At 49.4% G+C, this 21834-nt stretch overlaps 1 protein-coding gene across 1 annotated transcript in view; it reads left to right on the forward strand.

Annotated features, from left to right (window-relative positions):
- The first annotated feature begins 11707 nt into the window (after nucleotides 1-11707).
- Nucleotides 11708-21834, forward strand: part of MED9 (mediator complex subunit 9) — a 14520-nt gene continuing 4393 nt past the window's right edge. The window contains exon 1 of the mRNA XM_040453005.1: nucleotides 11708-12004. Coding sequence (XP_040308939.1) covers nucleotides 11778-12004 — 227 coding nt within the window. The 5' untranslated portion in view covers nucleotides 11708-11777. The remainder of the gene's footprint in view (nucleotides 12005-21834) is intronic.

Genomic DNA, 21834 nt, shown 5'->3' on the forward strand with positions numbered 1-21834 from the left:
GGAGTCCGTGAGGGGTCCCCGGACTGTGGGAGGCTGCTCCCTTCCTTTCTTTATAATTTTTTAAAATATTTATTCGTTTTTGAGAGACAGAGAGAGACAGAGCATGAGTGGGGAGGGGCAGAGAGAAGGGGAGACACAGAACGCGAAGCAGGCTCCAGGTTCCCAGCTGTCAGCACAGAGCCCGACGTGGGGCTCGAACTCTTGGGAACCGCAAGATCATGACCTGAGCCCAAGTCAGACGCTTCACCGACTGAGCCACCCAGGCGCCCCAAGGCTGCTGCCTTCTATTAAGACAGAGGTGCTGCTGCTGTGGAAGGATTCAGAGAAATTCTGGAGATTTCCACAGTGCTTGGGCTTGCCCACAGCGTCTCCATGCCAGGATGCAGGGGCTCACCCTGTGCCCTCAGGGCCCTGCCTTCCACGCGAGAGGCCCCCTGAGGCCTTGCGTGCTGTCTCCTCTGCAGCTCTGTCGCCCTGCCATCCAGTCCTCGTCCTGTGGGAAACCGGGCCTCCTTAGGCACTCCCTACAGGCTCCCGGGCCCTGGCCTCGGCACACCTCGCATCCATACGTGGCTGAACCGGTCCCGTCGTTCTTGTTTTTAGGGTTCCCAGGGCAGAGCTAACAGCAACTATCCAATTCTATAATCCCTGCCGTTCCAGCAGGCCACAGGTGGGGACTTCGTGACTGTTTTGCCGCCGCCTGTCACAGCTGTCACCTCCCCCTCACAGCCAGTAGTGGGGGCCCCTCCTGAGGACCCACGTGCCAGGGCCACACCTGGGGTCATCTTTCTTAGCCCAGGCTCCCCACATAGGAGGGCCTGAGGATTTACTTGGGCAGGTGACCCCAGGAAGGAGTGGTGAGTGAGGAGGAGGAGGAGGACCGGGCAGGAGGTGGGGGACGAGTCTCAGCAGCATGCAAGGACACACGATGCCGTTCAACCAGAGGCTGGCTGCTCCCCCAACCAGACGACCACAAAGCCTTATGAACTGCACCTCGGGGGGCTCTTCAGCTCCAAGATGTTAGCGGTCACACGCACCCCCAATGACGTCGATTTGCTGGCACTTTGGGCCACACCCTTGTGAGCGCAGATGGACTTCTGCACGCCGTCTGCACTCTGCCCTGCGCAGGCCTAAGCCGCCAGGAGGAGCCGGGCGAGTGGGCATGCTCGCTCACACATGGCCACTGCAGCGGAGACGGGCTGAGAGGACACGTGGGCATTGTCCTTCTTCCAAAGCTTCTTGCGATCTGGTGGCCAGTTCGAGACGTGTTCATACACACTGCTCTAATGTGCTCAGGAAAGGGCCCAAACCTCACTAGGGTGGTTCGGGGGGCATGAACCCCCATGTCCTGGGGGTGCCCGAATAGAGCAGCGGGCAAAGCGCATGTACACACAGAGCATGGACCGTTGGGGGGGGGGGGGCTGCAGTCCCCGCCCCTCTAAACAAAGTAGCCGCTCCCCATCCCAGTCTGAGCTGCCACGTGCAAAACAGGGGCAGTGTGGACAACTTGGGATTTTTCAAGAGAAGCTGAAAATACGGAAATGGTTCCATAAAAATCTGTTGGTTTTTACATGGTGATTTTTTTCGTTGTTGTTAACGGTGGGAGCCAAATAGAAAGTGTCTTTGGCGGCGAACAAATGGTCCGTGAGAGCAGGGGCTTTGCCGTGTTTCCTGCTGCATCCTGGCATTTAGGAACACCCAGGAACTGTCCGTCAAATTCATAGACTGGATCTGCCACTTAGCACTCTGTCCATGCAAAATCCCCCGGGCCTCCCTCCCTCTCCTCTCACCCTCTCCTCCCCTGTCTGCTCCTCTCCCCCCCTCTCTCCCTCTCCTTCCTCCCTCTGCCTCCTTCCCTCCTTCCCTCCCTAGCTCTCTGCTGGACCTCATTTTCACATTTCAAAACTTAGAGCTTTTATCTGGTAACCCTGGTAACTGACCTCTGGAAGCCTATGCGGGAGTTCTGATGCCTTGTTTTTTAATTCCAGAGGGGGGGGGGGGGGAACCAAAATATAAACCCTGCCCTTGAATGTAATTTCTAATCTCCCCTTCTCCTGTGTTCGTATTTAGATTACAAACTCACCTGGTAGGGGCTGTGTTTACAGATCTGTTTTGCACAGTGGATGGAGGTGCGACAAAGACGCCCTTCAAAGTTCCCCGCCCCCCACCCCCCAGCCACTAGAGAAACGCTTGTGTTTTTACATCGGGGCTTCACCGGGTGCCCATGACCATGCAGTAAACACAAGGGTGGCTGGCTGTAGGGAGGCTGAGGGCAGAGGCAGGAGCTCTGTCCCTTTCCAACGCCTTTTCAAGGGAATCCCCCATTGCCTCCTGTCTGAACTTGGAAGAAGCCAGGGCAGAGGAAAGAATGAAAGGAAAGACTGGCCTGTTCCATTCTTGATGGAAACACCAGCAGCCAGAAGGAGACCACGAGGCCAGGCCGCCAAAGGGTGTCACTTGCTCTGAGCCTGTTCCCAGGTCTGTGAGCCAGCGATGTCTCGGATAGAGAACTATGCACGACCCATTGGCGTGTATGCGGGGATGTATATAAATAGGTCTACTTTCAAAATCTGCTACATTTGCCCTTTGGCAGACAGAGATCATAATAAACAATTTTCCTTTAAAAAATTTTCAGACACTAAAAATGAGGTCCCAGGACAACTTTAAAAACAGGAATCCCAGAGAAAGTGAAAAATGCTTCCTTTCAATAAAAAATGGTCCCCAAGGCTACCTGCATCACTGTGATTTCTCAGGGTACCTGGTCCCACAGACAATCCTGAGGATTATTGGCTTTTTGTACGAATTTGCTGTCTTTTGTCTTTGGTCTAGTTTTTTTGTGTTTTGTTTTTGTTGTTTTTATAAGTACGCTTCACTCCCAGTGTGCAGCCTGACGGGGGGCTTGAACTCATGACCCTGAGATCAAGACCTGAGCCAAGATCAAGAGTCAGTAGCTTAACTGACTGAGCCACCCAGGTGCCCCTGGGTTAGTTTTTGTCTCATGCTTCCTTTTATTGAAAACCATGTTGGGTGATGGGCGTTGAGGAGGGAACTTGTTGGGATGAGCACTGGGTGTTGTTTGTAAGCCAATTTGACGATAAATTATATTAAAAAAAAAAAAAGAAAGAAAGAAAGCCATGTTGTGAATAAATATTAGCTGACATGGGGAGCCATTCATGGCAAATTTTTAAGGGGACGAACAACACAGATTACAAGGCAATATGATCCCAAATTGTTTTTTTTTTTTTTCCAAATTGGTTTTAAAAACACATATACACATTTGTAATACAGGAGAAGATAGGCAACAAATTGTTCATCGTGGATATCTTTAGGTGTTTGAAGAAAGTCTTTATTTTCCTTTGTGTGGGTTTTTTTTTTTTTTGCATTTTCCAAAAGTTCCTCCACTGAATCTCTATTTTTGTTAATAGATTTTAAAATGATAAATATGTTTATAAGTTAAAAAGTTACCTAAGGAAACTACCGTTAAGGATGAATTTGGGGGCTGGCAATAGAATGGCCTCTTTTTCATACCTAAGGAGCCCGGAGGTTGCCCTTTGCAAGCTCTTTGTCTATATGTGGTCTGCCATATAGCTCTTGCACATTGTAGCCTCATGATCCCAAAATGGCTACACTTTTCCAAGCATTGCATCCTCATTCCATCAAGAGAGAAAGGAGGAACGAGCAGCCCCAGCCACACTTATTTATCCCCTTTTCATACAAGAATGGAAGTTTTTCTGGAGGCCCCACTCGACAGATTTCTGCTTATAGATCAACAGTCAGAACCAGGCCACGTGGCCACCTCTAGATCAGTCACTGGCCAAGGGGAATGAGATGATCATTTCAGGCTAGTTCAGGCCCATCACATTTTACCTCTCAGGGCTGGAATGAAGGCTGGGTAGAGCGTGTGTAGACAATGGATAATACTTGACCAAAAAAAAAAAAAAAAAGTTTTTGCAAGAGATGTTCACCTTGCACTGTAGATTATTTCCGTCTCTCTTTTCCACCTGCTCACGACCCTGCCCCCCTCCCCCACCCCGATCACCACAAGATCTCCAGGAGCAGCAACCACGTCTCACTCAGGGCCACCACACCTGACAGATTCTTCGGGAATGAGATGCTACTGACTGCCGAAATGCCAAACAGACTTTCAGACAAATGGCGAGTTTCAAAAAGGGAGAGAACCCTTGCGTGCCCAGTGTCCGGCAAAGATCCGGGGGCGGGAAGGATTTGGGCATCTTGAAGGATGTGTTCCTCTCTCTGGTTTTACTAGTTTTTCTCAGAGACTTCTTTACCACCCTGAGGTAGCTTCCCGAACTTACAGGCTTTCTCTTGACTTGTTTTTTAGAAGTTTAGCTGTCGGAGACGGGCGGGGGCTGAGCCCGTTTGGATTTCAACGGTAGCTTTTGGAGGATTCGCTTTTGTTATCCCTGTGCTTTTAGCTTCTCCAGACGAGCTGTGCCAATCCCCAAATCTGCTCATGCCGCATCCTGCCATCTGGCCTGGCCTCCGTTTCCCTTAGAAAACAATCCCGCAGGAATCTTCTGTCGCTCTACCCACAAAGGCCATCTTAAGAGTGCTTTCTCTGCACATTTGTCTTCCCCACCCCTTGAGCAGGAGGCCCAGCTCCCTGGCGGGGCCCCCATCATTCAGGCCAGGCTCGGGGGCATCTGCCTGCAGGAGGAGCCGATAGCCGGTAAGCTAACATCTCCACCGGGAAATTCACTCTTGGCTGACCCCAGAGAGCCTTCTCGCTTGTGCAGTATCGTTTCTCCTGCACAATTAAAGGCTTCCCAAGTCCCAACATCACTCCTTACGGCCCTCACCTCCTCATAGCGCCCAATGCACAGCCAGCCCGGCACGGGGCAGAGCGTCAGTCAGTACTGACTGATACCCTAACCCTCATCACCCGAGCAATGTCATACTGATGACCATACCGCGAGCCTGGTCGCGCCGGTCACCGACACCACGGCTGAAAGGCGAAGGTGCGGGGGAGGGGGAAGGAGAAAAGACGCAGCGACATGACTTCTCTCTGCTCTGATTTTCAATTTTCTTCTCCTGTTCCCCTGGCTGACTTGGAGCCGTGGGTAGCTAACGCCCGAGATGTGGAAACCACAGCCATAAGAGGAAAGAGCAGGAAGCTGCCGGAAGACATCGGTCGGAATCACACCTTTGACTCGGTTCGTTGGGGGCCCCCTGAGCTCCAGGCACAGGGCCTGACACCGGACAAGGATGGGCTCTCATCCCTGGACGCCCAGGCGGGAGGGATGCTACGACTGAGATGCCCAAGTGCAAGATGGTTGAATTACTCGCCTGCCGTCACAGAGCTAGTACTTGGCAGATGTGGGTTTTGGCCTCTTCCCCAGATCTGTCCCCCAAGGCACGCGATTCAGCCAGTGCTGTGCACAGCCCGAGACCACTCCGTGAGGGGCTGCCCTGTTACCGATCGCTGCTTGGCTTCTGGCCTCCTCTTAACTGCTTCATAAATTAATTTTGCACCCTTCTGCTTTCCGCACGGGATCATGCTGCAAGAAAACCCAGCTCTCGGCCAGGAAACCAGCGTGGCTCTGACACACAGTCCCAGGGCCCACGTGGAGGACAGCGCTGCCTCCTGGGGGCGCTCGGACCGCTGCTGTTTTTTTCACAAGCTTGGCGGCCAAGGAGTTTTCAAAAGCCGCCCGTGAATTCACCTGCAGGAGGCTCCTCGGTTCCCTGGACTGGGGACAACTCTTCCCATATAGCCTCCCTCCCTGCAGTTTGCTGCAATCCCTAGTCAGGAGGTGACATAAGCAGTCCCCCTTGCCAACTGTCACCAAGGCCACCTGGAAAATTGAGACCGACGCAAACCAGCAATGGCTAGCCAGAGGCGCGACACCCTCGTGCGCTTGCCCGTCTACTCCACTCGGGAGCTACGTTCAAGCCCGCCCCTTGCTGCCGGCCCTGGATTTTTCCAAAGCCGGAACCACAACGTACATTTTCTCCAGACTGAAAACCCGTTAAGATGCTGGGGAGCGTCTGGCATAAACAGGCTGGACACTCCATTGTCACGAAAGGCCGGACGTCCCCTCGGGTTCCTGGTTTCTTCCTGATGTCGGCACGACATCCCCATTCCTGTGTCAACGTCCCAGTTCTTCCACCAACGGGCCGCACGACCCGAAACGAGTCAGTCATTCTGTCTCCCCAGGCTCCTGCTTCCTCGTCTGCAAAATGAGGGGCTCACCGGAGACAAGCACCGGGACCCCTCCAGTTCTGAACCGACGCGACTGTTCTCCTGCGGTTTGGCCTGGAGCCTTCTCTTCCCTCCCTTCTGTCTCACAGATCCTGACACAGTCCTAGGCACAAAGCTGCTGCCCAAGACATAGGGCCTGGACAGACCGGGGCTGTCTCCTGACAGCTCCGAGGAGCACACAGTGTGTTTGAACCAGAGAACCGGCAGGAACGGTTCACAGCTCGCAGAACCCCATTTTCAAAGTCATGCTGTAAGGAAAGGATGAAGGACAATGGGACAAATGTCGCTGTTCCCTCACCATGCTTCCCCCGTTTTTCAGCTTGGAGCTGGCTGGATTCTGTAGTTTGGGGATGTTATGAATGCCTCTGGCTACACACCGTCTCCTCACGTCCCAAGAGGTCTGGAAGCCCAGCCACGGGGCCAGAATGGGACCAGACACACAGCCTCCTTAGCATTCCAGTTGCCCTTTGCATAATAATTTGTAACGTTTTGGGGGGAGAGGGGCAGAGGGAGAGGGAGAGAGAATATCAAGCAGGCTCCGGCGTCAGTGTGGAGCACGAGGCAGGGCTCGATCCCATGACCCCGGTATCATGACCTGAGTCCAAATCAAGAGCCAGATGCTCATCTAACTGAGCCACGCAGGCTACCTGACATAATCATTTTTAATTATAATTTTGCAACCAGGGTTAGTAACCAAGAAGCAAAAGACTTACAGTAAATCCAATGAGGGAAACAAAGTAACTTCTGGGGGGGGGGGGCAGCGGCGGGGGGGTGGAAGGCAAAAAGGAAAGAAGGGCGAGAAAAACCAGCCAGGCCATCCTGAGAAAAAGCGCATTAAAAAAAAAAAAAAAAAAAGGATTAACAGAACAGGTTAACGTTGAGGCTGTGGGGAAGCAGCTGGCAGATGGGAAAAAAACCACCACCACCACCTTGGCTAACTAACAACTAGAAAATGACTTAATAAAGAGATTGGAAAGAATATAGTATCAGAATAATAATGACTATTTTAGAAAAAAACCTAGTTCTGAGAACGGATTGGCTCTCATTTTTATTTTTTTCATTTTTTTAACGTTTATTTATTTTTGAGAGAGAGAGAGAGAGAGAGAGAGAGAGAGAGGGCATGAGCGGGGGAGGGGCAGAGAGAGAGGGAGACAGAATCTGGAGCAGGGTCCAGGCTCCAAGCTGTCAGCACAGAGCCCGATGCAGGGCTCGAACCCACGAACCTCGAGATCGTGACCTGAGTCCAAGTCGGACGCTCCACCGACGGAGCCACCCGGGCGCTCCTCCTCTCGTGTTTGTTGTATCAAGGCTGGGGGAAGTCTGATGGAAAATAAGAAGCAGAAGGAATGCGGACTAAACTGAGTCTGAAAGAAATACGGTCGGATTCGTGTGCTGAAATGCCCGAAGGTGATGGCTTCCAAGAAATGAAACCACTAACATAAATGATTTGAGAAATTGGGCATAACAGAGTGTCTTAGAGGAGAGAATGGCTGGAAGGAATACAAAGAAAAGAATGAAATCTAGTTCAGAGAGAGAAGGCAGGCCATCTGCAGCATTGACCGAGGAAGAGGCTTTTGTCTGACGTTTAAGCAGGGAATCGTGGCTCGAGGCAGCCACTTCCTGGTATATGTTGCACTGAGTTTGGCCTCAACCATGACTGCTGCCTTTTTTTTTTTTTTTTAACTCACAAAATCAAAGTATCATGGAGCTTTTCCAACCTGCCTGAGGCTGTAGGCAATGAGGAAAAGGATGAATCATGTGTAAGAATACGGCTTTGATGAAAAAGCCTTCAATCATCCGATGACATGATCGATGTAACAATCCCCATGATGTCCGTCTGACTGAGAAATGACTATTTTTGGACCTCACGTAGAAGAAATGTATCATAAGAACATTCATGGGTATTTGTGGCGTGGGTCCACTTAGAGCATCTCGAAGTTCCATTCTTAGATGCAGCCCGGTTTTTGTATCTGTTCTTCTGGTAACATTCGTTTTATAAGAAATCATTATAAGGGGCTTTTCTTTCTGAAAAAGCAACAGCAGCAGTAGTAGCCAAAACTTAATAGTGCTTACCGTACATATGCCACTTCACACAGGTCTTCACATCCATTAACTCCCGTAACCCTTACAGTAGCTGTTAGGTGCTGTTATGATCCCATTTTGCAGATAAGGAAACTGAGGCACAAGGCGGTGAAATGACTTGTTCGAGGTCACACGGCCACATCGAAGCAGAGCCGAGATTCTTCTGTACCAAACTCCCACGTGACTGCTCCCACACTTGGCAACTATTCATACTTTTCCTATTTGCTTCAAGTCTTCTAATAATACATGAAAGAAATATAACGCTATACAGGAAGTTGCTGTGACATGCCTGTCCCCCGTCTCATGAACGTGAGGCCTAGCCTTTAGCCCCTTTCAAAACACTTTTTTTTTTTTTACTGATGTGTCTTGTATCTACAGACAATACATAGTATTCATTTTTCATGTTTCAAACACTTATAAGTAGTAATATACTGTATTTCCTTTCTGCAAATGCTGTTTTCCTCTGTTATGATTACGAGCTATGTTGTTACAGATTGATCTCTTAGACGGCACCACCCAGTTCTGTAGCCGCCGGCTGCATTTGGAAATGAGCAGTTGAAAGGTGGCTATTCAGATTGAGACGTACTTTAAATATAAAATACATAGTGGAATTCAAAGCCAGTATGAAAAACAGTTAAGTACCTCTACTCATTTAACACTGATTACATGTTTAAATAATATTATGGACACATTGAGTTAACTAAAATATATTACTGATATTAATTTCACCTGTTTTTGTTTGGTTTGGTTTGGTTTTTGGGGGGGTTTTTTTATAACGCGGCCACTAGAAAATCGAAAACAGCATATGTGGCTTGCATTTACGGTTTGTGTTATATTCACATTGGGGAGCTGTGATCTACCTCATTCCTCCCAGTTGCCATCAGCCTGGGTTTTGCTCATTGGTGAAGGAGCAAGCCCCACATCTGAATAATAAAAACGAATATTTACTGTTCACATACACTTTTCTAAGTGACTTGTATACAATAACCCACTGAGTCCTCCTGGGAGGGTATGGGGCCGCACACAGTGAGGTCCTTCAGCTCTCCAAAGTCACACAGGCTGAGCTGGGCCTGGAGGCAAGGCAGGCTGGCTCCATAGCCCTGAACTTGTAACTACCAACTTGACTGGGAAGGCTCTTTGAGCAACAGTGTAAATCTTCCCAAGGAAGCAATGACCCAACAGCTGAACTTGGCGATGTCTCTAACAACATACATACAGTCCTTACGTATCAGGGAGCATCTGCCTTTTGGGACTCCGGGCAGAGCAGTTATGAACAGACTCACTTTTCAGCTTTAATGAAGCCGCACAAGCAGATTGTTCTGACATCTGCTAGCAATGTTATGAAGTCAGCTTTACTCTTGGCCACTAATTATATTAACTATTTTTAGGGCGAACTGTCAATGCACCCTACTTGTTTATGCTTCCTACGTGTTCAATTTGTTTTCTGTAGCCATATCTATTTATACTTGAAGTGGTTTTTCGTTTTTTGGTTTTTTTAAAAGAGATGTCCTCATTATTCTGCCAACGATAAAGTTGAGACTTGTGATTAAGTTACAAAACACACCGGGAGGGGAAAGATGATGTGCGATTGCCATGGGTTTGTTATCGATGAGTATCAGATTGCTTTTTGAATTCTGAATGAAAACTTCACTTCAACCTTTTGAATCATGAAGTTACAGAACCAGTAGAGACCCGAGGTCTCCTAGGTGTTGGTGAAGACCAGAGATTTGGTGTCAGGCCAGCTGTGTGACCCCGGGGCCAGTATCTTAACCATCATAAGCCTTGGTTTCCTCATCTAAGAAATGAAGATACTAACATCTGCCTCCTGGAGCTTTTCTGTGGATTAACTGGGATAACAATCATGACTCTTCCTTGTACCTATTTTTATTCCACAGTGGTTGTGGTAATTACTACTATTATTACCCCATCATTATTTCCCCCAGATGGCTCCAAGCCATTTCCCCAGATGCCTCTTCAAGCACACCTGGTCTGATCCCAACAAGCCCTTCTCCTCCACTCTCTACCAGAACTCTTAAAACTCCTCCCTGACGTGGAGAGGTCCATGGGTAGCAAGAAGAAAACCGCGCAGACCCTCCCTCCCCTTGCTTTTCCTCCGGGGTGCTCTGGGCAATTCTTGCCACAGAAAGCTGTACGAAGGCCCATCACTAAAGAGCCTCTCTGTAGCACACTCTCCAACTTCGTACTTCCTTCTATGCTCTGGCTTCCCTGGGATCCGCCTCCATAAACCTCTCCTGATGCATCTGAAAACCTTAGCATCGATGCTTTTCTTGGGAATAGCCACCTTGCTCTTAAGTGCTATGGCTCATCTTGCTACCTGAACGTGGGCCTGCTTGCCTCTCTTTAAGACCCTTGATGGTAAACTGAGGAAGGTTGGGGTTTTCCCAGCTCATGACCTCTCCCACCCCCTAGCTAAGCTTAGGATGGGTGTCCCATTGCCCAGAAATTTATTATACAGCTCCCATATCATACTTGTTTTGTGAAGTATAATTACAAAACCACCAGGGGTCCCCTCCCTTTGGCCTAGGATTCTAGAGGCAAACCAGACCTTTGGAAGTCAGCCATGGATCTGAAGTCAGAAAGCAGTTCTCTGCCATGACCTCGAACTAAAGATTTTACAGATAAAGAAACTGAGACCTAGGGGCTTAAGGAACTGGCCCACAGGTATGGAGAATACCTGACCACTGACTTTCCTCTAGGATATATTTACTCCCGGCATTAGTCAATCCCCTTCTGCCTTGTATCGAAGTCAGGACGGCCTTTCCCCACCCCCTGCCCGCACATTTAACATTGCATCCGTCATCTAGAAGATGCATATTAAATGTTAGATTATTAGTTCCTCCCCATCTAGCCACGCGGAGCTTTTAGAGACATACACGACCTGACCTGCTCGGTCAGGGTTTGCTGCCTCTCCCCCTGGAGGCACGCGCGTGGTGTAGGAGCTGTAGGTTCTTCATCGCTAGGTTGTTAACACCCGTAGAGCCCAGTGCTTCACACACTTAACAGGTAGTGGGTAAGTTGTTTACTCTGCGTGTGGTTCCAGACGGTTCTTTGGGAGGCTTTCTGGAGGGCTGGCCACGTGGAGCCTTACGTATCTCAGTCTTCCTTTTTTAGCTACTTTTGGACTCTCCTCGTCATGGGAATAGGAATACGATGTTACTTCTGAAATAAATCTATTTCTGACTACTTAATAATTTCGCTGCTCCCTTTTACAACCAAATCCAAGCCAACCCAGACCCGTCAAACGCCCCTTGCCTAATAACAGCAGCCCCACCCACCGCCCCATTGTCCCGCCCGCGCTGTCGCCCCGCCCACGCCCTAGTGCGCACGCGCACAATCCTCTTCCAAGTCCCTCTCCCCGCCCCGCGGGCTCCCGGTGGTGACGTCTGGAATCCGCGACGCTTTGGGGGAGCTGACGGCCGGGGTCCTGCTGACCGGCGGCGTCCCGAGCGCCATGGCCTCTGCCGGGGTGGCCGCCGGCCGGCAGGCCGAGGATGCGTTACCGCCGCCGGCCGAGCCGCCGCTGCCCGAGACGAAGCCACTGCCGCCTTCGCAGCCGCCGCCTCCGGTCGCCGCGCCTCAGCCACAGCAGTCGCCGGCGCCGAGGCCTCAGTCACCTGCCGGCGTGAAGGAGGAGGAGAATTACTCCTTTTTACCTTTGGTTCACAACATCATCAAATGGTAAGAGCCCAAGAGAGGACCAGCCACGACACGCCCCTCCCCCTCCCCGCTTCTCGTCACCTGTTTCAGAGCTTCCGAGGCCGAGGTGCTCTCGGATACATTTTACCGACGGGGAAACAGACCCGGGGGAAGAGGCCTTTCCCAAGGCCACACCTAGTCGCACCGTGAGCTCAGCAAACGGTTGAGCCCCGAGAGCTGCCAGACCTCGTGACGGCCAGGCGCTATTCCTAAAAATGACGCCAGTGTAGGGACTGAATGCACAGGCTCTGCAGTCACTACTCAAGTTTGCATCCCAGCGATCTGGAGCAGGTCAGGCTTCTCTGAGCCTCCGTTTTGTCACCCGATGTGGGTCATCTTCCCCGTGTGGCTCACTGCTAAGTGCTGTGGGGTGTACGCCGTAAAAAGGGCCAACTTTCCACCCCCACACTGCTCACCAGTCTGAACGGAAAAAAAGACATGAGTGGGAATGACCCATAATTCAAAGAGATTGGAGGGTCGATGATAGGAATCGTTAAAAGAAGCACAGATACAAGTTGCCCTGGAGTGCGGTGTTCTTACAGAGTGCCAAAGACGGTGATGTATCATTCCGTTGGCCAGGCTTCAGGTCAGCCCGTTTTCAAACTGACCCTGTAAAGGGGGGGGGGAAAAAAAGTACAACCAAAAGTCTTCTTGATCCCCATGTTTGCCTAAATTATTTTTGCCGTCATGTTACTAAATCCACATGGCACTAGGGGTCAGGGACACTAACAACTTATTCAGCCATTAAAAAACCAAAATAAGGTAAATTAAAACAGAGTTTTACTGTTACAGTAACATTCAGGTGAACCTGAACGTGCTCTTGGATGTTTTGCTGAAATGGAATTGCTCCCCACGATATGAAAGTCCAGTGTGTCAACGGCCCAGCTTCTTTTGAGTTTAGCCAGACTAGATTCACTTGCTGTGGAATGACTTCATGCTTTTCCACCACTTTTCGAACAACTGCAAAGCCTTTGTTCTCACATTAGACCCTGCCTTCATTTGGCTTCACTTGGCGTGAGCGTATTGTTGATAGGGTAAGGCAGACTCTGGTCTGTTCTCATTAGCCTGCGGTCCTCAAGTGGCACTTCCTGGCAGCAGTGACATATGGCAAAGAAACACAAATGCAGACCCCAAATCCCAGGGCAGTGCTGGATTATAAATGGCTTATCCAAACTCACCCAAATATATTGGTTTTAAGAAAAACGAAAACACAAGATGTATACAGTCACAGAGACAGTTCCTGGGCCCCTGAGAGTATATTCTTGCACCCCAGTAGAGCAGTTGGGTTGGGCTGGCCTTAAACACGGAGCAGTAAGGTACACACTAGAAAGAACACGGGCTTTGAAGTCAGGTAGTCTGGGATTCAAATCCGCACACTGATGTTTGCTTGCTTTGTAATCTTTGTACATATGTAACCTTCCCAGGCCTTAGTTCATCTCTCTAGTACCTGAATAATAAGAATGGACCTCAGGGCGCCTGAGTGGCATGGTCGGTTAATCCTCCAACTTCGGCTCAGGTCATGGGACCTGGTGGGTTCAGGTCCCGCATTGGCCTCTGTGCTGACAGCTCAGAGCCTGGAGCCTATTTCAGATTCTGTGTCTCCTTCTCTCTGACCCTCCCCTGTTCATGCTCTGTCTCTCCCTGTCTCAAAAATAAATAAAACGTTAAAGAAAAATTACAAAAAAAAAAAAAAAAAAGAATATAAAAGGGGTGCCTACGCCTGGGTGGCTCAGTCGGTTAAGCATCTGACTTCAGCTCCGTTCATGATCTCCCAGTTTCTGGGTTCAAGCCCCATGTCAGGCTTTGTGCTGACAGCTCAGAGCCTGGAGCCTGCTTCGGATTCTGTGCCTCCCTCTCTCTCTGTCTCTCTCTCTCAAAAATAAACAAACATTTAAAAAATTAAGAAAAAAAAAAAGAATGGACTTCAAACAGTGGGTTCAGATTACAGTTTTATAGTATTCGAGCTAGGTGATCTTAGCTTCTCTGAGTCTCTTCTCTTGTGAAATGGGATAACATACTTAAATCATGAGATCGTTGTGAAGTATACTCAAGAGCAGTGTTCTTTGAAAGATGGTGAGCTGATCACATATGTTTGTCTCTGTACCCTCTGAAAGGACAGTGAAGAGTGTTTAATGAAACCAACAAGAACAGGAGAAGAGGCAGTTATCACAAAATAGACGGCCAGTGGCGCATCCATCCATCAGCCCCAAGAAGCATCCATAAACAGCTGCCTTTGACCATGGCTTCCCCCCTGAATCTCAGGAGTTGGCAGTTCCAGGGCCCTCTTGGAAACAGAGGTGAAGTAGAACTATGAACAGGAGGATTACCTAAAGTCTGTTTAAGAGTCAGATCCCATAATTCTCTTCCCCGCTCCAAGCAAACAGGTGACTACCCTTCTTCCATCTTGGCAGACAAAGGGTTACTCTCTCCCAAGATTTATTTTTAAGGATAAGCCAGAGCATCTCTGGACTGGGGAACACCAAGCACATGGCAGGAGTTGGAGAAAGGGAGCCAATCCTGAAAAGAGGGATTAAGGGAAAGTTCACAAACTGAATTCTGAGACCCAGCCCTAGCTTTCTTTCCTGACCTGGCTTCGAGACCGTCAGCCAAAGAGACAGAGATCCCTCCTCTGGAGTGTCTGATCAGCCCCAAAGAAAAGACATTGGGGGCTTCTCAAGAAAGAACTTAGTTCATTTTAAGAAACTAAAAGAAGTATCACTCTTTTTTTTTTTTTTTTTTTTAAGTTTATTTATTTATTTTGAAAGAGATAGGGAGAATGAGCAGGGGACCCGACATGGGGCTCGAACTCACGAACTGCGAGATCATGACCTGAGCTGATGTCGGATGCTTTACCGACTGAGCCACCCAGGTGCCCCAAGAAGTATCACTCTTACTAAGAGCTTGTACTGAGCCTTTTAGTGTTTTACTTAAAAAAAAAAAATATTCTCCATTATTTATTCATACCCTGCTTTTTACTAGCAATATAAAATGTTTATGTTTTCTATTCGCATTCAGCTTCCCCCTCCCCATCTGATGCAAGTCAAAATCAACACTTTATCATAGGATCATGCCTTTTTCTTCTTTCATTTAGTATAGTGAAAGCAGTGCACTATGCACATAATCCAAATAGTATTTTACTCTTAACTTTATGACTGGGCAGCCAAGGTCACCAAGCATGTGAAGAAAAGCCCTAGCAAAAGATAGGACAAAACAGAAGAGCAAAAATCCACTCGGAGGAAAATGACTCAGAGAGAAGGAAAGATGCCTTCGCCGTGAAAAAAAAAAGCTAGGAGATGTGATGTTACAATACGTATTGGCGTGTATTTGGGTCTTTAGGCTAATGAGGAAAGGAGACAGACTGTGCTAGGGTCGGTGAAGGCAGAGGAGGCCTTGGGAAGCCTGGAGGAGTCGGAAGGCTTGTTGGGATGGATGCCAGTGGGGAGTCCTAAATTTTGAAAGGGAGGAGGAAGAGCGGGGGCAAGGACGTGATGCAGCGGCCTCTTGGGGGTGGGACTGGGGCAGAAGCGCGAGGCCAAGGGAGGGAAAACTGGAGGGCCGGGAAGAGCCAGCGCGCCCAGGACCACATGTCCCCCACCTGCACGGTCGTTCTGTCCTCTGGGGAATGGGGAGCTAGTGAGGACTTCCGGCCATGGAGTCAGGTTAGTGCTCGAGACGGAGCTGGCTTCTCTGCCTGGAAGCCGGTGAGGACGCCGTCCTGGCAGGCCTGGCCGGAGGCGGTGAGGGCCAGGACCCTCTCGGTCATGCGGGCCCTGGATCTCTTCCTCCCCTGTAGCTTCCCCAGGGGCCCTTTTATTACGTGTTTACTCCTTGGCCAGGTGAGGAAGAAAGACGCTGCCGTGAGCTTAGGCCTTCTCTTCTCATAAAGAATTCAGAGTACTGCACCCTCAGGTACACAGAAGTCACAGTTGCAAACTCAGAACCGTGTGAAGTTCCCTCACCAGTCGTAACTTCTACCAATTGTGAGTATCCTGGCAGGAACTGTATATGCGTGTCTTTTAAAAAATTTCTGGAAACTGAGATCATACCGCACTGTGTTTGTTTTGCACTTGTTAGCCCGTTTTGGACACCTTTCCATTCTCACACACGAAGGCCTTCCCCAGTAAGGTGGCTGCACCACCAGTTACGTAGCCAGTGTTCTGTTCACGGATACTCGCGGGTTTTCCTGGTTATTGCCGTTGCCGGCCACCCCGGGAAGCACCCTTGTATTTGAGAACGTTTATGAGGAGGCGAACCCTCAGCGGTGGAATTGCCGGAATGGAGGGAACAGGCGTTTTTCATTTTTCATTTTCACTCACAGCCATCGCTGAGTGAAGAGGGTGACATCCTCTTAGCCGTTTCTCCAAATCACAATCCTGTAGACTGGACTCCTTCGATTAACCCAAAATGGCCCAGAAATCTACCATCCAGAGAGCTTTTTTTTTTTTTAATTAACAGTTGTTGGGGCACCTGTGTGGCTCAGTCGGTTAAGCATCTGACTTCGGCTCAGGTCATGATTTTGCGGTTCATGAGTTCAAGCCCCACGTCGGGCTCTGTGCTGACAGCTCAGAGCCTGGAGCTTACTTTGGATTCTGCATCTCCTTCCCTCTCTCTCTGCCCCTCTCCTATTCGGTCTCTCTCTCTCTCGAAACTAAATAAATGTTAAAACAAAAAAATTAAAAAAAAAAAACCCGCTACAGTTGTAGTGGCACCTAGGTGGCTCAGTCAGCTCTTGATTTCGGCTTAGGTCATGATCTCATGGTTCGCAAGTGAGGCCCCCGAGTCAGGCTCTGCGAGGACACCATGGAGCCTGCTTGGGATTTGCTCTCTCTCTCTCTCTCTCTCTCCCCCCCTCTCTTTGCCCCTCCCCGAGTCACGTGCGCACTTGCACACTCTGTTTCTCTCAAAACAAATAAACTTAAAAAAAATACATAAAGATTACCGTTGTAAAAAAAATTAAAACTTTCAGTTGTAGATAGATTCAAAGAGCAACCCACAGATACAAAATGACAACTGGGCCTGTCCCTCCCCTCCTCCACCTCCCTCCCGGGTCCCCAAACTGTACCGCCCTCCATTTCATGACCATGCCGTCCTTTCTGTCAACAGTTCCCTCCCCAAGGACACTCCGTGGTCTCCGGCTTTTTGCTGTTGCACTCAGAGCTGCACTGACCCTCTTTGTAAATGCCGTCTTGTAAACTCTTGAGAGTCTCTAGAGTAAATTTCTAGCACAGAGATATGTGAATTTAAAATTTGGATCACAACTAGCAAATTCAGAAAGAATGTGCCAGTGTGTGCTTTACCAGCAGTGTATTTGTGTCTTTCCCCCCATATCCCTGCCCTCCGCATATAGGTCAGAGAGGATGTGTCGTATTGATCCGTGTCTTGCATTATCACATAAGCATCTTTTCATATGCAACTTGTTATGTCATTTGTATTTTTTCCCCCCCGCAAACTGCCCACTTCCTATTAGGTCGTGCCTCTTTTAATGCGCTCTTTGTACAGCGGGGAAGGTATGCCTTTGTCTGTCAAGTGTATTGTAAATATTTTCCCCAAGTTGTTCCTCTTCTTTTGCCTTTGTTCCTGGTTTTTATTTGTTTGTTTGTTTTTGTCATTTGGAATCATACCATTTTCTGTGGGCAGATTTCGTAAGCCTTACCTTTATGGCTTCTGAATTTTGGTCCTTACTAGAAAGGCCTTCCCACTCTGATAAAACGATAAATATTGATCCCCTTTTCCTAGGACTTTTACGGTTTCATTTTTGACTTTCAGTTCTGTGAAGCTTCTGGAATTTATTTTGATGGAAAGAAGGGGGCCCTGCTTTTTCATCTTCCCACTTCTCTGACTGAATATTCATTGTTTTCTCTGCTTGAGTCGCCGCCTTTTTCGTGCACTGAATCCCCATATGTGTTCTGTTCTACTTCTGGACATTCTGTTCTCCAGCACCAAACTGTTTTACTTCTTAAATCTTCATGGCACATTTAATGATCTCTCCAGGCTGCTCTTCCCTCTTTCCTTTCTTGGCAACATTTACCCATAGCACCTTGACCTTTCCTGGCCTGCTTCCTGTAGCTGGTCTGAGATGCTAGGAAATGCTGAAATGCTGAGATTTGGTTAGTGGAACATTTAGGCTGGAATCTGTCCCTTTACCTCCAAGTCTGTTGATAACACTCATGGTCCAGGTCTTCCAACCTCATTTTTGGATCTTACAGTCACTTCTTAAATTTTATTTTAATGTTTATTATTTATTTTTTGAGAGAGAGAGAGAGAGACAGAGCACGATCAGGGGAGGAGCAGACAGAGAGGGAGACACAGAATCCGAAGCAGGCTCCAGGCTCTGAGCCGCCAGCAAAGAGCCCGACGCGGGGCTCGAACTCACAAACTGTGAGACCATGAGCTGGACACTTAACCAGCTGAGCCTCCCGGGCGCCCCATGGATCTTATTTAGTTTCTTCTTAATTAGAAACTTAATTAGAAACTGCCTTTATCTCTCCTGTCTCTAATTCATCCTGTACATGTTATCAGTTTAATTTCTCTCTGCTCACCAGTCTCTAGGGCTCCCTCCTCTTCCCATACTGTCCTTCCCAGCTGGTATCACTCCATTCAGGGCTCTGTGCGGACCTTCTTCAGAGGCTTGCCTGGACCACGCAGCAGAGAGCCCAGAGCCCCAGAGCGAGTCGCTGTGATCCTAGTGCCTCTGTGTGCGTGGAGTCATCCAGCCCTGTGCACACTCCAGGCCCTCTGCAGCCGTGCCCTCCTGCCCTGTCTCTGCCCAGGGAAATGCCACATATGCTTATGGACCTGCTCAGAGCAGGCCACCTCCCACACTGGAGGGCAGGTGCGGGGAGGGGGAGGGGTGGGGAGCACTCCTACTTCCTGTCTTCCTGGCTGGGATGCACCTCCCTGGCGCTGGAGAGAGGCTCCACAGACTTGCAGCCCTCCTGCTGTCTGCCCCGTGGTTGAATGAATAATTAAAACTACACATTTGTGTTAATTTTAAAGAATGAGGAAAGGGGAAAGAGAAATGTCCGTTTTATGCTGGTAAGAAATGTTAGCACTCCCAACTCTTTGAGACCTTTCCTGTCATGTGTAGAAATCACATTGTAGAAGTACATGTAGAACAAAGGAGGAATAAAATGAGGCTCGTTGGACCAGGGAAAGTTCATTGCTTTTCCCCCCTCAAACTTGCCAGATCTAATCTAAGTCTGGAACCAAGTGTCCCAGCCTAGGAATTCTGAATTGCAATTGTCAGTACCTTGCCTTGATGGCTGTGGCTCACCTAGTACAAGTAGTCTGTCAACGTGGGTACTTAAACAATTTTTCAAGTTGAATTTTTTAGTTCCTTAAAGTGTTCTAGGCTGCTGGGTAGGTAAAGGGGAACCATCTGTGACAGTGCAGAAGTAGTTTAAGTGACGAGAACAGAGCGTTGTCCTTTACCTCTCAAGCTGGGGCCATATCGCTGAAAACAAGTCCCTTTGTTGTCGAGGCAGGTCAGCAAGACCTCAGAGCCCAGGCGAGACCACTTTCGTGGATACGGGATGTTATGGAGCTGCTTCTTCCGATGCAAGGTCTATTTTCATCTGACCGGCCCTCCCTGCCAGCTGAGGCCTGTCCTCCAGTTGAGCAGGAAGCAGCCCTCACATCAGTGGAGAAGGCTGTGAAAGGACCCCACCGGCTCCATGGGGTTTGTCTGTGCTCATGTGACTGGAGCCCTCTGTGCCCTTCAGTTCTCCTTCAGGCAAATCCCAGTGAAAAGGGGGAGCACCCAGACAGGGAATATTTACAGCCTGTTTGGAAGAATTATTTCTGGGCCAGCTTACAAGCCTGTTGCCTCCTCTGCCACTTCATCTCTGTTCATCCAGCATAATTTAGGGAGCACCTGCCTGGAACACAGGCTCCGCGAAGGCAGGCACACGGGTCAGCAGTGACCTGGTGCGGCAGGACAGGTGCCGCGGGGAGCACGGTGCCCACGGAGTCTGGGGACGAGTGGGAAGTTGGGCCTGGAAGGGCCACGGGCTGCTTGTAGCTGGCCCTGAGTGGCCCCTTCAAGTGCAGACTTGCCCGGCAGGTGTTGTCTTGGAATTTTTGAGCTCAGACTTGGATTCTGTAGAGGTGGGTGGGGCAGAGGGTTTCAGGAGGAGAGGACCCAGGTCTGGAAGGGTCTAGAAATTGGTGCCAGTGAGAGGAGGAGGCAGGGGTAAGGAGGAGGAGTGGGCAGGACTGGAGGCTGGGTGCACATCAAGCACATGGAATTGGGGCATGTGGACGCACGTGTGGGGCACAGCGTTCCAGCTCAGCGCCCTCCATCTGGAATGCGGCGTACCGAGGAGGCTGGGGGTCCACTTTGGTCATTTGCAGGTGCCCCCAGACTCCAGGGAGAAAATGTGCGGGAACCGTTGGCACAAGGGTCCTGAAATTCAGGAAGGAGGGCATGCTGGGAGTTGTTGGCATCTGAAGAGGTCGAAGTGGATGAACACATTCTGGGCCATTCTGTAGAGCAGTGTTTTTTTTCAAGTTTCTTTTAGCAGCAGAGCCTTTTGTTGCCTCTTCCTAAAGGGAACATTTTTCACATGTGATCCTGTGGGCAGATAAAAGCAAGGGTAGGAGGTTCAGAGCCCCTCTTGGGCGCTGGCAGAACCAAAGCAGGGAAAACGCCAACGGCTGCTGGCTGTGTAACAGCGTCGTTGAGGGCGTGAGGGACAAGCGTCGTGTCCACGGTCACGGTACAGTGTTTTTGGAGGGCATTTTGGCAGTCTGTCAAAAATGGTAATGCACACAACCTTCAACCTAGAAATTCACTTCTGAGAAATCATCTTATCAAAATACGTGCACAAGTACTTACGGATATAGGTACAGAAGGTCCGTTGGCCTTCTGATTGCAAGTGGTAAATTACAGACATCCAAATTCCCATCAATAGCCAAATAATTTAGCTGCATAATTGTACATGTGGTAACATGGGAAGACATCCAAGGTGCAATTTAAGTGAAAAAAGCAAGAATGGTAACATTTTTGTCAAAGCAAGTAACAAAAAAGTCTGTATGTTTTGAAGCGGGTCCGGAGCAGTACCGTATCCCATGTTAACAGAGGTTATCTCCGGAACATGGATTAGAGGGACCTTCCTTTTCTAAGCCTTGGAGTCTGTTTTTTTTTTAACTGGTTTTCCCTCAAGCACCTATTAAGTAAAAACAACAGCCTCCCCCTCCCCCGCCACCGGCACCACCACTGGTTTAGAAAGACTCCAGTCTCTGAAGCAGCGTGAAAGGAGGAGAGGGTGAGAAGGACTAGTCCCAGGGTGGGTCAGCTATAGGACAGTGGGGGCGTGACACTGGGGGGTCACAGACATTTTGAGGAGGAAGAAATGGGAAGGGGTCATGCTACCGCGTGGTCTCAAGTTTGGGAGGAGGTTGGCTTCAGTGACCGGCTGGGTTCCCTTTGCTTCTAAGTTACCAGTGGACACACTTGCCCAGCTGATGCTAGCTGGCGTCTTCAAGTCCCAAAGCACCCGTACTAAAACCTGAAGCTGCGCTGCGCTCAGCACCATTCTTAGGCCCCCTTCCAAAGCCTGTGATGTTTGCCCCGAGGCTGGTGACACACATACAGAATGTCTGTGTGCACATGATGCCGAGTATCGCCCAGGGTGTGCTCAAAAGATGGAGAATAAGTGGCCTGTCAATCAAGCCACAGCAGTAGTATTTTTGTCCACCTTTTCAAAACTCCTGCAAGCAGGACCAAAGTTCCCTAACCTGGCCCCCCTTACTTGCACAATTTTCGTGCTTCTCGGCCTGGCCTAGTCTCCTTGTTTTTTTTGTTTTTTGTT

Source organism: Herpailurus yagouaroundi, unplaced genomic scaffold (genome assembly GCF_014898765.1).
Source record: "Herpailurus yagouaroundi ecotype Mexico unplaced genomic scaffold, PumYag 208, whole genome shotgun sequence".
Lineage (NCBI taxonomy): Eukaryota > Metazoa > Chordata > Mammalia > Carnivora > Felidae > Herpailurus > Herpailurus yagouaroundi.